We start from the raw sequence: 14,234 nt of genomic DNA on the forward strand, positions 1-14,234 counted from the left end.
GCTTACGGCGGAAGTTTTGCTGCAAGCCTGAGTAACATTCATCCTCATCCCCCACGACCCTCAACTGGGGCATAACTGTGAATCGCAAGTCTGGAATCGACCCTGAGAATCATCTGTAAATATTGTAGAGTTTTTATGTAAAACTTTAATGCTACTGTATCAACTGTTCTACAAGTACCATTTTTTTCTGTTGGCTTATGGGATAGAATAAATTATTTGATGTTAAAGATGTGTGTTTGTTACCTGTGCATGAAAAACAAAATAAAAACAATTACTTCATCATTCATACCATTTGTGCTACCTTGTTACCTGTCCCCTTCACTCCAAAGCATTTTCATACCGGACAGGGATGCCTTCAGGTGGTGGCACTGATATAACCACGTGGCTCCTCTGCCTGGTTATACGAATGTCTCAGTTTTCTCCCTATCCCCCCAAAGGAGGATGGTGGACTGCCAGAAACAAGCAACTTACCTACAAAACTAGACTATTAAACACCAAGGTTTCATCAAGTTTATTTACTCTCGGGTTTGCAGGCACAAGTCTGCTATGATAAGTTTAAAAAAGAAAGTGTGCTAACAGAATGAAATCCATCTGGGTAGGAACTGGTTAAGCTGTAAGTTTCATTTTATGGTTCGATCGTGCAATATGAGCCACTTTGAACACTGCTCTGATAAAGTAATGAGCAGTAGCATCATAATGTTCTTAAAAAGCAGGAGATATTCTTATACACATACATATACCTCAATAGTCTACATCTGCAGTGGCTTGAGTATTTTAATGACATATGACAGCTCAAAGCAAAAGTCACAATCAAAACTGGAATATATTGCTTGAATTATAGACTCTTCATTTAATACATTATAGTTAAAAAATAGTGGTGCATGACCAGAGTAGCAAAACTTCGTAACCTCGGCCGAAGAGGCGGGAGTGAATGAAGTGCATGCAGTGGGCCGTGTATCCGAGTTCCATATTTTCGTTGATTAAGGTGTCTCCCTAGCTCCTCTTCCTTAGTGATTTATTTTTAGATATGGCTTGTTAAAATAATTCTGCACGTTATATATGTCGAGTATTGTGATATTAGAATGACTTATGTAACAAAGGGGGAGAGCATGCTGTCATACGCGAAATAAGATGACTTGGGAGGAGCTGTTCGGAAGCTTCCTTAACTGATGAGAGCAAGGACCCAGCTGTCAACCCAACACTCTTTAGCTCACACTGGTTAACGATGCTCCCTTGCACCTCCCCCTTACCAGTTTACTTTTGTATATGGCAAATTAATGCTTGCTAGTGTTTTGTTTTTTGTAATGAATTTTGATATCTAAAGGCCATAAATTACATAGAAAAAATGCCAAGTTAATGGTTAATAGTACGTTATTTTTGCAATGTATTTTGATATTAAGGGGCATACAAGGGAATGGGATGATGTAATATACAAAATAAATTGCTAAGGAAGTGGTACAAGACAGCCTCCAAAGCTCACATATATACGGCCCTTTGCCATGTTCAAATACTCTCGTCTCCCCTTTTTATCCCACTACGCCTTAATATTGCCGTTTCCTTCCTTCTTATACCTCCTCTCAAATCTTTACTTTACTGTTCCACTCCCTCTCATACATGTTTGTGCTGTCCTCCCCCACAATACTCCTTCCCATGAATTCTGATGTACCCTTTACCCTCCACACTCCCTTCTATGGGTTATGTCGTCTCTCTTCCTACATGCCCTTTGCCACATGCTTATTCTGATGAGTTCCCTTCCCCCCTCACACTCCTTTCCCAGTATAAGTCTCTCTTCCCCCTTAAAAGTGTTCAGATATTACCCATCCCTCTCACATTCCTGCCACGTGTTTTATTATCCTTCACACTTCTCTCCCTTAGTAGGGTGTAGATATCCCCCATGCCCATCACACCCCTGACATGTTTCAGTATCCTTCACACTCCTTGCAATGTGTTCTAATTGTCTATTTTCCCCCTCACTAGTGTTTAGATACCTCTTTCCCCCTCCCCCATATTTACTCGCAATGTGACTGATGCCCCTCCCTTTCCCATCCCCTCTCACACCTGGCGTCATCTGGTGCTCTCCCTCACACTCCCTCACCCGCCTTGGCCACCCCTCTGCTTGCCTGTTGCTGCTGCTGCTGAATCACTGCCAGCTGTTGGTCCAGTTTCATCTCCATCATGTCCATTACCACTGAAAAATTAAGGATACTGTTAAGACCATTAATCTTTGCATGTGAAATTAACCAACTTACCATCATCATCATCATTTCTGTTTTGCCCTAAGTAAATAGGAGCGTAGGGACCCCCTGGGACTAGCCTACTTGGTGCTGACACTTAAGGAAATTGTGACCAGCCTCAGTTGCCCAAGTGGCATTACAAATCCCACCGCCCCTTAGATAGGACCCAACCAACATTAAATCCTCAGAATATACATCATGTCTTAGTCTACTGTCACTACTAGTAGATAAATTTACTCTATTGAGGGCGGCTGGAGATATTTCTAACCCCTTTCACTCAGGTCTTTCCCATCTAAAAATTAAAATGATAGCATATTATTTTGAAAAGGTTTATGATTACATGGGGTGTAGAGTATAAAGAAACAAAACAGACAGCTACTGATTTGCTATGAAGAAAGCAGGAGTTGAATCTGAAAAGTAAAATATCGGCATGAGAATCAAGTGGGAGGGAATGAGAGACTCCAGCAGACTCAGGATCCGTCATGAGTTCTTGTTATGGTGACCCCACACAAGATACCGAAATGTGATATCCAGTACACAACAAATATATAGGCAGACCTTTGAGAACATGGGAGGATGAATGAAGAGAGTAGGTAATGGTAATCCAGATAGGTGAAAACTATACCATACTTTTTTTCCTCTCTACCTTGGCCTAAACTTGCCATCTTTTCATCTTGAATGCTGAAGTGCAACAACAGATTAACACTCGAATATGATGCTAGTCACAAAGCAGCGCTATGGAAAGGATGCAGAGCTGTAGCATTGTCTTTTTCTGCCACTGAGTTACATGTAATAAGCTGCTAAGGATGAAACTCTGGACAATCAGAGTACAAATGGTATAGCTGACAAGAGTATATAAAATGCTGTACAGGAAGGAAAAAAGGAAAAGCGTGTAGTTGGTGATTCCATTGGCCTCAAGATTACCGTATATGACAAGGACTGGAAAATTTTACTGTCCTAAAACCAAAAAGCATTCCTAGTGGGTTTTGGACACAATGATAAAATCCCATACAGTACCTTCTCTTAATTTACTCTTCTCTGACGCTATTTTCTGGATCTTCTCCATCTGCTCTGTCACAAACTTAACTTTCCTTGTGAAGTAGTCCTTTGCTCCGGCCACATCCTGAAACGTACAGGCATGTGAATTAATTAGCATGCAATTAAATGTCACTAATTTAAATCAACACGAATAAAAAAGTTAACATGATACACCAATTCAAGAAACATATGATGATGGTATTTAACTTAACATGATACACCAATTATAGAAACATATGATTATGGTATCTATCATTAGCTTTGTCATTTGAGACTTCCAGACAGAGGGATTTACACACATGGGATATCAGTACAGGGCAGGTTAGTTTCTGTTCAACCTTGTCACATCTGGGTACACACAATTTAGGGCGTTTACCAGTGTCAACAAACCAACGACTCACCCGCTCCACATAGTAGCCGGTGCCAACATCGATAAGGAGCTTCTCTGCGTCCGCTATGGTGCCAGGGACGTACATACAACTGGTCAGCGGCACCAGGATCTCCTTACCCTTGGTCTCAGGGGTCAGCTGCAGGAGGGGGGTACGGAAAAACAGAAAGACCTTATTATAAGTTGCCTTTTTAAATGGTCCTGTTGGTTCTATAACCTTAGTAAATTTAAAGAGAACTGGCCTGGTAACCCTGTCACAGTGATTTTTTGTAGGGTAGTTTACCTCCACTATGTCTATCTATCTATCTATCTATTGCCAGACGCCTCAATCCCGTTTGGGGTGGCCACAAACAAATCGCCTCCAAGTCGCCCTGTCCCCCGCCATTTCACTGCCTTGCTCCCAACTCACACCCCCCTCTCTCATATACCTCTCCACCCCATCCCTCCATCTCATCCTCGGCCTCCCCCTCCCTCTTCCCCCCTCCACCTCACTCACATACACTCTCTTCGTCAGTCTTTCACCCTCCATCCTCTCCACATGGCCAAACCACCTCAGTGTGTTCCTCATAACGCTTCCTATCACATCCACATCCACACCACAACGCTCCTTTATATCCTCATTCGTCAGCCTGTCTCTCCACGTGACTCCACAGGCTCCACTTAAATAACTCATTTCCACTGCTCTCACTCTTGACTTGTGTCCTTCCAACAATGTCCAAGCTTCACTTCCGTACGTTAGAGTTAGTATCACAATACTGTCATGTAGTAACTTTTTCACTTCCATGCTCACTTCCCTGTTTCTTATCACTGCTTTCAAGGAACCAGCAACCTTTCTTCCCTGCTGTACCCTTTCAAGCACTTCACCCTTCACTATGTCACTGTTTTATAATCAATGTAAACTGCATCTCGTATGAGGCTTGCAGCTGGCCCTTATAAACCTTCATTCTGCCTCATATAAGGTCAGTAGCTCGGCAAGGGTGAGAGGTGTATTGCTACCTGGGAATCTGTTCTCAGTCTGACTGTGTGTGATGGATTTGTATCTCCTTTTAGCTAATACTGTTCCTGTTATTTAATGGCAGAATATGATAATACCTGTACTACATCCATACATAATTCCCTTAATGCTGCTTCATACCCAGCAACATTTCATTACCGATTTCCTATAACTTCTCAGTATTTAATATGGGAAGGCAACAGTTTTGTCATTTAAGAGTATCATCATCTGGACATCCTTTCCCACCCTAGGGCAGGGTGAGAAGTAGCAATGTTCAGACAGTGCAAATTTGCCCAATCCAATAGGCCATGCTTCCATTCACTTATCATTCAAGCCCCTGGAATCCTGGCTCTATGGGATACGCCAAAAACATTCACCACGTTCTGTAGCTTCACATAAATGTATCCGACAGAGTCAGTTTCAGAGTCTATCTACCGGTATCTCTATCCATTTAAGAGTAAACCTGGTATAATCAACGAGTCCGTTACTTAATCTGTACAGTATCTTTCAAGGCTGTTTTTGCAATGCTAGACAATTTCATCTTTTATAATCACTATGTAATCCACAAGGGACAATATAACGACTCCTTTCACAGACGTTAGGGTAATCGTGGTTGTAGTCCCTCACCTTATCAACACACTCGCCCGATTCGTTAAACTTCAGCTGGGCAATCTTCAGCTGCTGTAGAGACTCATTGAAAAACTGCAACTCCTGAAAAAAGAAATAATAATGAGAATAATACAACCGGTAATAAATAAATAACAATAATACGCAGCAACTATTACCCTCAGAAAAGAAAACACTATGCTTTTTTGGCAGACTTCATCTTGTCCAATTCTCTACACACAAAACAAAGTACAGTATACGGTTAATTTGGTGGGAAGAAAAAAAAAAAAAATACATAAGGCTCCCAGAACATCCATCAATATCCTACGTTATCTCCTTAGCGACTACCCCTCAAACTAAAAGGATAATAACAGAAAATAATCATGCAAGTTACCTATATAATGAAAAAAGTACATTAGAAAGGTATAATGGTTCCTGATTTAGATATTGTGCATACAGTAAGCTCCTAAAAATACCGCTGCCAGTCAAACATTTCTTACTCAGTTCGTCCGGGGGTAAATGCGAATAAAACTTAACCATTCCACTTTGAAATGGCCAAAATGTGTCAAATGGGATCCCTGTAGCTAAATATATCGCCTGTCAGACTCAAACAGCAAGCATGTGCCAGCTTCAAACAGGGCGTGAGTCATGCTTTAATTCACCTACTTATTTCCTCACCTTCCTCTGCTTTTCCCAGCCTGACTAGCCATGAGCGGTGACATAATGACTTACCTGGTCGAGCTGATTCTTTAACGTCGTCAGTTGTTCTAGGTTTAACTTAGAAATATCGATAACTTGAGGACCCGAGCCCTTACTGGCAGCCATGTTTGGTTTGTTTATACTTATGTAGTTATTTTAAATACTTCTTGATAGATATGCTGGTTGTCTGATTATATCAAAAAAACATATAATTACTGCAACTAGTTAGTAACTTTATAAAACAATTTAAGTGAATAACTTTCATAAATAAGCTTTGCTTAGTTTTGATTAATTACAATCTATAAGAACCTATGTCCCAACCAGTAAGTGTTTTTCACCTTTTATCAATAATAAGTAAAGTTTACCAACATTAGTAAACATTATACGTATGGTCACTACAATCAGCTGGGAGAAAAACATGGCAGCCGGGACACGATTGGCAAACTTGGCCGTAAAATTTCGATTACTATCCATCTCACCCTGCACGTACAATGGTAATGTAATTGACTTTATTCAGTATCGCTTGGTCGTCGTTACTGACTGTGTCCTACACCTGCACACTCATAATTGTGTTCTGTCAGGCAAATTGACCCAGAATGGATTAATTGCTGTTTCTTGTTACAATATTATCTTTGGGTGTTTCTGAGCTTCTGTAATTGTGTTGTGGTAGTCATAGGTTTCCTTAACTCCTAATCAGAGTAGTGGACATCAACAATGTTCATTATTCCAGACAAGAAGAGTATTGTTTACATAATTTTAGTCATTAATCATTTAATTCTTGTACAGTCATAATACATGTATTCATAGGTAAGTATTCAGCACCATGTCTTGTTTTAATCATGGGGGCACAGTGGCTCAGAGGTAGAGCACCGAGCTCGTGGCCAGGAGGTCATGAGTTCGAGTCTCGCCCGGGGCTGCTGTGCCGGGAGTGGTAGTGCACTCCTGTAACCTAGCAGAGCTATATGGCCATAGCTGCCTAGCTCGGGAATTAAATCTCTTGTTTTAATCATGATGCTATCAGATAATTTAATTCACCCAAGGGAAGACATTTCACAATAATTTAGGATAGAACATTATTAATCTCTACTGTGCAGTAATGTTTATTCTGTTTTCTTGCTGTGTTAGTTTAAGACAGTATATACTGTATGATAAAGAATAATCTGTTCAGTCCAAGGACATATGTTTTATATTATTTTGGCCTGTACTAAGCAGTTTAATTCAAGATACTGGTAGGAGAGATTTATGGGATGAAGTGATGAGGAGTGGCTGTGTTGTCATTATGAGATTTTTTTTTTTATAGTAGAACATTTATTTTATTTTAGCTGATGCCAAATAAGATTATTGAGTTTAGGAGCGACGTTACCAGGCTGAAGGAGTTTAAAGTGAGGCCTCTTGTAGTAAAAAGGTTAAGATTTATAGCAACAAATGGCAATCTTTGGAAGCGTAGTAGGAAAGAGTGACTGGCATGGGAGGGTAATATAGTGGTTGGTGTTGCAGGCGTGAGGTGTGCATCGTTGGCGGCCCAGCGACGACCTGAGACAAGGGAGCAAGTGTGTCAGCCCGCACCGCCACCGCTCCTACACATCACACGCACAGCTAGCTTCTTCAACAAACGTGAGCTAAGAGAGTGAGAATTATGTGAACAACCACCCTGTTACACACATTAGGCTTCCAAGGAAATTATCAGTCTGAGTGTTTCTAGATGTAGTTGCTTGCCTCTCAGGTTTACCGTATATGATACAAGTAAAAGGAGAGAGAGAGAGAGAGTTCATTTAACCAAGCAATTTTTTTTTAGCACTGTATATCCCAAGCCTTTCAGGTTGCTTAACAGAAACATGTATTACTGTTCAGTGCATCTTTAAGTAATTGGTTGTTAAGTTATAATATTGAAAGAGTTAGAGGTGAAATAATGGAAGGATAAAAATAGGGATCTTGTCTTACAGTCACTGGAAGTTGCTATAACCCACCTTTTAAAATTTGTTAATTAGGGCATTGGGCTATAGGTAGATAGATAGATAGATAGCTCATTTATTTATTTATTTATTTATTTATTTTTTTGCTGCGAAGGCTACATCAAATTATAGAAATATTGCCTATATTAACAGCTGATTTACCAGTTTCATCCAGCTGACAGTGCTAATTTTGTGTGGAAGAAATTAGTTATATTATGAAAAAAAGTTGTTTCAGTATAAACTTCCTCGTAACTCCTCAGGCATGAACTAAAAAATTGTCCTTCCTCAAGTTTTATCAAGTAATGTAGCATTTTACCGCCACACATTCTTGAGTTTAGATAAGGACTGACTACTATATAATAATGAGAGCTGCCCCCCCCCCCTTTTTTTTTTTTTTTTCCATCCTAGATATTAAGTGAGGACTGATTATAATAACGAGAGCTGCCTGTGTTCGTTGAGTGGCCTGTACTGAGAGATAGCTACGTACCTTCAATCTTTTCAGTGCCGGCAGAGCAGTTGTGGAAGGGAGTGGTGAGTGTGAGCAATGCCGGGAAGAAGAAGGGTCGCGGGAAGGGCGTCGGCAAGAGGGTGGCCAAGAACCTCAATAAGGGACAGGTCATTGGCATAGGTAAGATGCTTGATTGGGATGCAGTGGTGTTTGTGTATCGGTGGTTTGTTTTTGTATCACCGGCTTGTTTTTATTTTGTCCTCTTCGCTGTGTTAACCATCCCCTCCAGGATTTAGATGCCTGGCTATAGAAAGATAGTAGTACCAGGGAGATAAGATTATGAAGGTACCGGTAATGATAGTAGTACCATATGCAGTATTGTAATAACAGTAATGAAAATGAAGGTAATGATAGTAGTACCATAATGCAGTATTGTAATAACAGTAATGAAAATAATACTGTAATAATGATAACAATAAAAATAATCTGTCTCTTCTGTTGCCCGACGCCTTAATCCCGTAAGGGGTGGCCTATAAAAATAATAGCCTAATAGCAACGAAACCAATAATAATAATGAAAATAATAATACTGTTATAGTGATGATGATGGTAATAATAAAAATAATAGCAACAGAACTAATAATAAAAATGAAAATAATAATACTGTCATAACGATAATAATAAAAATCGAAATAGCAACCAAACCAATAATAACTAATACCACCACAACAGGCAGTGAGAACATAGTGTGGCCGGGCCTGAATGCTCCGGTGGTGCGCGGGAGAGAATTGGTTCAGCGCCACACCCTGCCCAAGGACGAGGAGCGGGAGGCCAAACTCATCAAGCTACGCGACTCCCTTGGCAAGTTCCGACGCCTCAAGATTGACCCTCTCGACCGCGGGTGGTCTGGCACCAAGATGGGCGGCAGAAGCGTCGGACCGCCAGACCCTATTGGTGAAGGTATGGTGGGGGGTTAGATGGTAAATAGTTGGTAGTTTTTTATTTGTTGATGATGATGATGATGATGATGAGGAGGAGGAGTATGGGTAGTGTTGTTATGAAAATTGGAATGTAGGACCCCACTGGTGAAGGTGTGGTGTGGGGTCATGAGGTGGGTTGTTAATGATTTTCACTTGATGAAGATGAGAGTTAGAGTGATGAACCTTAATGGCGAAGGACAGTGGTTTGTTGCTGGATTATGGAATAGGAGACTTGTGTGTGTCCATGGCCTGAAGATGATTATTTATAAGAGTCGAACAAGGGGACATATACCCTAATGTCTTTCTGTATTTAAATTTTTCTTGAGATTCATTTGAGGACTTTGACCACCATGTTCTGGAGTTCAGGATAAAGTAACATCAAACAAGGCAACCTATAATTAATCTCAGTATATTCAATTTTCCTACAGACACATTTGAGGACTTTGACACCCGGGTCCTGGAGTTCAAGATTGTGACATGCATGACGGCGGTGTTTGGACGCAAGCGGCGGTACAGCATGTTTGTGGTGACGGGCAATGGCAATGGATTGGCAGGGTTTGCATTGGCTAAGGCCTCCACTGTGCCGGCCGTCATGCGTAAGGCAAAGAACCTGGCTGCACAGAAGCTGCTCTATATACCACGTTATAATGAACATACTGGTGAGTTAGGGCAATGATGATGACGTACCAGTATGTGTAAGCGTTTGACTCATGCAGACAATGGACACTGCCTTTAAAAATGTATTTATAAGTATAAGGGAGGAATCAGGGGCTGAAAGCCTGCAAATGTTATTTTTAATCATCATTTGGTTAACTTTCATTATCATCTTTGACATGATTTTCATCATCTTTATTTTGACTGGCTTCATTATCATAGTAATTTTCAGTGTCCTTCGAATTGTTAGCATAATCCAAATTTTAAGGTAATCATCCTTATTAATATCTATAATGTCAGTATCATTGTGTTAATCAGCTTTTAGTCTCCAGTTTCATCTCTCTCTAACAGTCTGCCATCCATCCACTCGCATCCCTCCCTTTCCAGCAATTTTTTATTCCCAGTTCTATGACCTGCCTATCCACTCACATCTATTCCTCCCTCCCTACGTCCATCCACTAACATCTCTTTCTTTCTCCATCCATCTATCCGTCCACTAACATTTCCCTCCCTTCCTTCATCCATCTACTAACGTCTTCCTTCCTCCCTCCATCCATCCACTCATATCTCCCTTCCTTCCTTCATCCAGCTGTTCACATCCCCTTTCCTTCATCCATACAGCCACTCACATCCCTCCATGCATCCATACATCCACTCACTTATCTCCTTCCATTCATCCATACATCCACTAACTTCTCTCCCTTCCTCCCTCTGTCCATCCATCCATCCATCCATCCTTCTATCCATATACTAATATCTCTCTCCCCCCTTCCCTTAGTGCTGCACGATTTCTACTCCCAGTTCGGTGCGACTAAACTCTTCGTGAGCCAGAAACCCGAGGGATATGGCCTGGTCTGCCACCGCGCCATCAAGACTGTGTGCCAGGCCGTCGGGATAAAGGACCTGCACGCCAAGGTGGAGGGATCCACCAATGTGCAGAATCTGATTAAGGCATTCTTCCTTGGCCTCTTGCAGCAGGTGTGGAATAAGGAGAGTGTGAGTGAGGTTGAGGTGGAGGGGGGGAGAGGGAAGGGGAGGCCAAGGATGAGATGGAGGGATAGAGTGGAGAGGTATATGAGAGAGGGGGGAAGGGGTGAGCTGGGAGCAGGGCAATGAAATGGCAGGGGACAGGGTGACATGGAGGTGATTTGTTTGTGGCCACCCCTTATGGGATTAAGGCATCTGGCACTAGATAGATAGGTAGAGATGTTTTAGGGCACCTTATCATCATCATCATCTCTCTCTCTTTGTATATCCCACTTAGTCTTTTTACAGCACGTGGAGTGTTCTGTTGCCTAGTTCAGTCAAATGTACATGTGGAAGATTTTGTATGCATTATCAGCAACGTAGCATTATTATTATCATCAAGGGCATCTACCAGGCTCTTAAGATGAAGGCCTTAGATGCTGAGTGAAGGGCAGAGTTATATGGAGAATTTGATTAAAGCATAATTCCATGGCCTCCTGTGGCAGGTGTGGAATACTTTGCAAATATATACGTTATGTTGATGAAGTGAAGTCAGTACAGTCTTGGCATTTTAGCACCCATTTTTTTTTATACACAGTCACCATTTTTGGCTATATGATTGCTGTGATCACCTATGGAGCATTTTTTTTTTTTTTTTTTTCTTCATATATGATTGCTTATATCGCTTATATGATCACTACAGTCCCTGTGTTCAATATACAACTGATAATTATCTGATCGGTTTTCAATGAGTGTAACCTGATCACCTAGCGAAGTTGGCCTCTGCCAGAACTGTATTCATTCCTCATTGAAATCTCACTGTCGACTCTTCATCCCTCACTTCTTGCCCATCACCCCCCACAGAAATCACACCAACAGCTGGCAGATGAGAAACATCTACACCTGGTGGAATTCCGGGAAGAGAACCTCAACTTCCCGCAGGTGGTGGCGTCCCCTGAGATGGCCCCAGTCCGCACCAAGGAGGAGATACCCAAGACCGAGGAGCTGAATGTTTCCCGGGTGAGTGTGGGGTGTTGTTGTAGTTTTCGTAGCCCCAGGTTCATCTGAAGTGGGAGCCTGGTGGACTGCAAGCTGAACTTACCCTTTTGCATTCCACTATCCCTATTTTGGGAGACGGTAATGGAGCCCAAGGATATTTGGATAGCTGGGCAACTCCTCTGTAAAGTGGGGAAAAATTGGCAGGTGAGGTGTTTAGACAGTGGTGGATCTTCAGAAGGCATTTTCACATAATTTACTTTGAACATAATACCAAAACAGGTGACATAATGTGGACTTACTGCACTCATCATCCCTCACCAAATCATCCGCCACCAACAGTACGTGATGGATGGCCGAGTGAGGCTGGTGAAGAAGCGTTATCCTCCTGGCTATGTACAGTTGCCCAGCTACCAGTACCACCTCAAGAAGTATGCCAGTTACCGCAACAAAAGTCAGGTAAAGCTATATTGTGTGAGAGTGAGGTTGTGAGGGTCAGGTGTGTGTAGGTGGATGTGTATGCAGGTCACTCTGTTCAGCCCCTTCACTGTGGCCTGTGGTTGTATTATAAGTGGCTTTGGTGGATGCTGTCATAATACCGTTTCCTTAGCAATTTCCAGAGACAGAAAATAGTGAAAACGATTATTATATTTACTTACTGTGAATTTACTGGTGACTGTCTTGCCAGGTTCAGATCGACATGCTGGTACATGAGGGAGAGTACCGCAGCTTCCTCACCGACCAGTACCCTGAGTGCCGACCGCCTATGAAGAAAGAAAATGTCAGGGCTCTGTCTGACATGTAAGCACAACTGAGAGCTATACATGTCTTTAGTCGTGAATCTGAGAGCGTGAGGTATAAATTGTGTGTCTGTCTGTCCTGTTGTCTCATCTCAGAGTCTGCACAAGATGACTACAGCAGAAATACCTTTAGACCTCTCTGTATCCACTCCAGGTCTTCTCCCATCATGCACTCCATCTCTCCAGCTGTCAGCCTTGTTTTTTTTTTTAGTCATTCTTTCGTCATTCCCTAATCAATTTTGCCATGTATTCAAAATCGAGAGGATAGAGATGTTTCCTGTCTCTCTACCCCATTCCTGTGCCCTTCTGTAAGAGATAGGATAAACAGAAAAATGTCTGCCCATTTCCATCCCTTGTTTCATAGTGTTTAATTTATAAAGGCTCCAGCTTACTTGTGTGCGTCGCCCTTGGTCACCTAATGGCGGCTCTCCATGCTGCTTGATCTGCAGCAGCCTCTATTCAGTCCCTTATCCCTGAGGTCACACTGTTTCCTCCTCCCAAGTTTTTTTTTTTTGGTCTGCATCTGCCCTCCTGAATAACAGTGTCTACTTCCACTATGCACTGCCTTCACTCATGTCCTTGTTGACTGTGCATGAATGATGGTGGTTTGGAGTGGACAGAGAGAATGCTTCAGTATGATGACACCTGCTGGTACTTGATTCTTAGTACTTTCAGGCAATTTTATTTAGCTCTTCGATTGGAGAAGTCAGATGTACAGCTTTCATAAATCTCTTACCTACTACAGATCTGTCCCAAGGTGTATAAAGTTGTCTGATGTTGGCAAAAAATATTACAAAAAATACATAATTGAATTGAAAGGGTTCATTCTTCTTTCTCCAGATGACTTTATTGGGCTTAGGGAAGACGTTTTGAACTGGAGAGGTTAGATGCAGCCTTCATTTACTCCTTCACAATTAGAGATCCTTCTTAAGGTGATTAAAATAATTGTCTGGTGGGTCGCTGGAACAAATGTGAAAATATAAAGAATAAGTTATGAGATTCGAGGAGTTAACAGTGATATGAAGAGGCACATTATGATACCAAAATCAGCTTTTTTTATCAGTAATAGACAGATAGAGCCAGGATTCTGGGGGCTTGAATGATGAGTGAATGGAAGCATGACCCATTGGATAGGGCAAACTTAGGCTGTCTGGACATGCTACTCACCCTGCTGTAGGGTGGGAAAGGAGGTCCAGATGATAATGATGATGATAAACAGACAAATAGATAGTACTCACAGTGAAGGATGCTTGTTTATTTGTTGATAATGTACAGTTTTAATAAATTATACAAAGTTCTACAGTTTATAGAATTTTCCTTGTTCATCCCTGCAAGCTAAAATGTCTTGTAAGGACTGAGTGTTGGCATGCCAGTGCTGGAGGAAGAGGAGGGTGTGTAGTGTCCCTGTAGCTGTATAATATTTACTGTATATTGGTAGGATCAGGAAAGATTGGAATAGGAGTTATGGAAAGGAAATGAA

General features: G+C 41.6%; 2 protein-coding genes across 2 annotated transcripts; one reads left to right on the top strand and one right to left on the bottom strand.

Annotated features, from left to right (window-relative positions):
• Positions 1–1,871: 1,871 nt before the first annotated feature.
• On the bottom strand, positions 1,872–6,087 carry Pfdn5 (prefoldin 5). The gene is made up of 5 exons (XM_080274350.1): positions 5,993–6,087; positions 5,282–5,365; positions 3,674–3,799; positions 3,252–3,357; positions 1,872–2,188 (listed from the first exon to the last, which is right to left on the bottom strand). Exons 1-5 carry the CDS (start codon positions 6,083–6,085, stop codon positions 2,082–2,084), a joined length of 516 nt encoding a protein of 171 aa, XP_080130476.1. The 5' UTR covers positions 6,086–6,087; the 3' UTR covers positions 1,872–2,081.
• Positions 6,088–6,376: 289 nt separating this feature from the next.
• Positions 6,377–14,045, top strand: mRpS5 (mitochondrial ribosomal protein S5). The gene is made up of 9 exons (XM_080274351.1): positions 6,377–6,453; positions 7,457–7,573; positions 8,414–8,539; positions 9,091–9,318; positions 9,767–9,997; positions 10,771–10,970; positions 11,823–11,978; positions 12,297–12,413; positions 12,643–14,045. The coding sequence occupies exons 1-9, from the start codon at positions 6,378–6,380 to the stop codon at positions 12,757–12,759; spliced, it is 1,368 nt and encodes a 455-aa protein (XP_080130477.1). The 5' UTR covers position 6,377; the 3' UTR covers positions 12,760–14,045.
• The last annotated feature ends 189 nt before the right edge of the window (positions 14,046–14,234 follow it).

Source organism: Coenobita brevimanus, chromosome 57 (assembly GCF_032717465.1).
Source record: "Coenobita brevimanus isolate Jiangsu-jjx chromosome 57, ASM3271746v2, whole genome shotgun sequence".
Lineage (NCBI taxonomy): Eukaryota > Metazoa > Arthropoda > Malacostraca > Decapoda > Coenobitidae > Coenobita > Coenobita brevimanus.

Excerpts from the sequence above, each read along its gene's own strand:
- Pfdn5 (XM_080274350.1), bottom strand. The coding sequence starts at position 6,085 with ATGGCTGCCAGTAAGGGCTCGGGTCCTCAAGTTATCGATATTTCTAAG. Across the intron at positions 3,358-3,673 it reads CCGGCTACTATGTGGAGCGG|GATGTGGCCGGAGCAAAGGA; the intron begins GTGAGTCGTTGG and ends TGTACGTTTCAG. Across the intron at positions 2,189-3,251 it reads GAAGAGTAAATTAAGAGAAG|TGGTAATGGACATGATGGAG; the intron begins GTACTGTATGGG and ends TTAATTTTTCAG.
- mRpS5 (XM_080274351.1), top strand. The coding sequence starts at position 6,378 with ATGGCAGCCGGGACACGATTGGCAAACTTGGCCGTAAAATTTCGATTA. Across the intron at positions 6,454-7,456 it reads CTCACCCTGCACGTACAATG|GCGTGAGGTGTGCATCGTTG; the intron begins GTAATGTAATTG and ends TTGGTGTTGCAG. Across the intron at positions 12,414-12,642 it reads GTTACCGCAACAAAAGTCAG|GTTCAGATCGACATGCTGGT; the intron begins GTAAAGCTATAT and ends CTGTCTTGCCAG.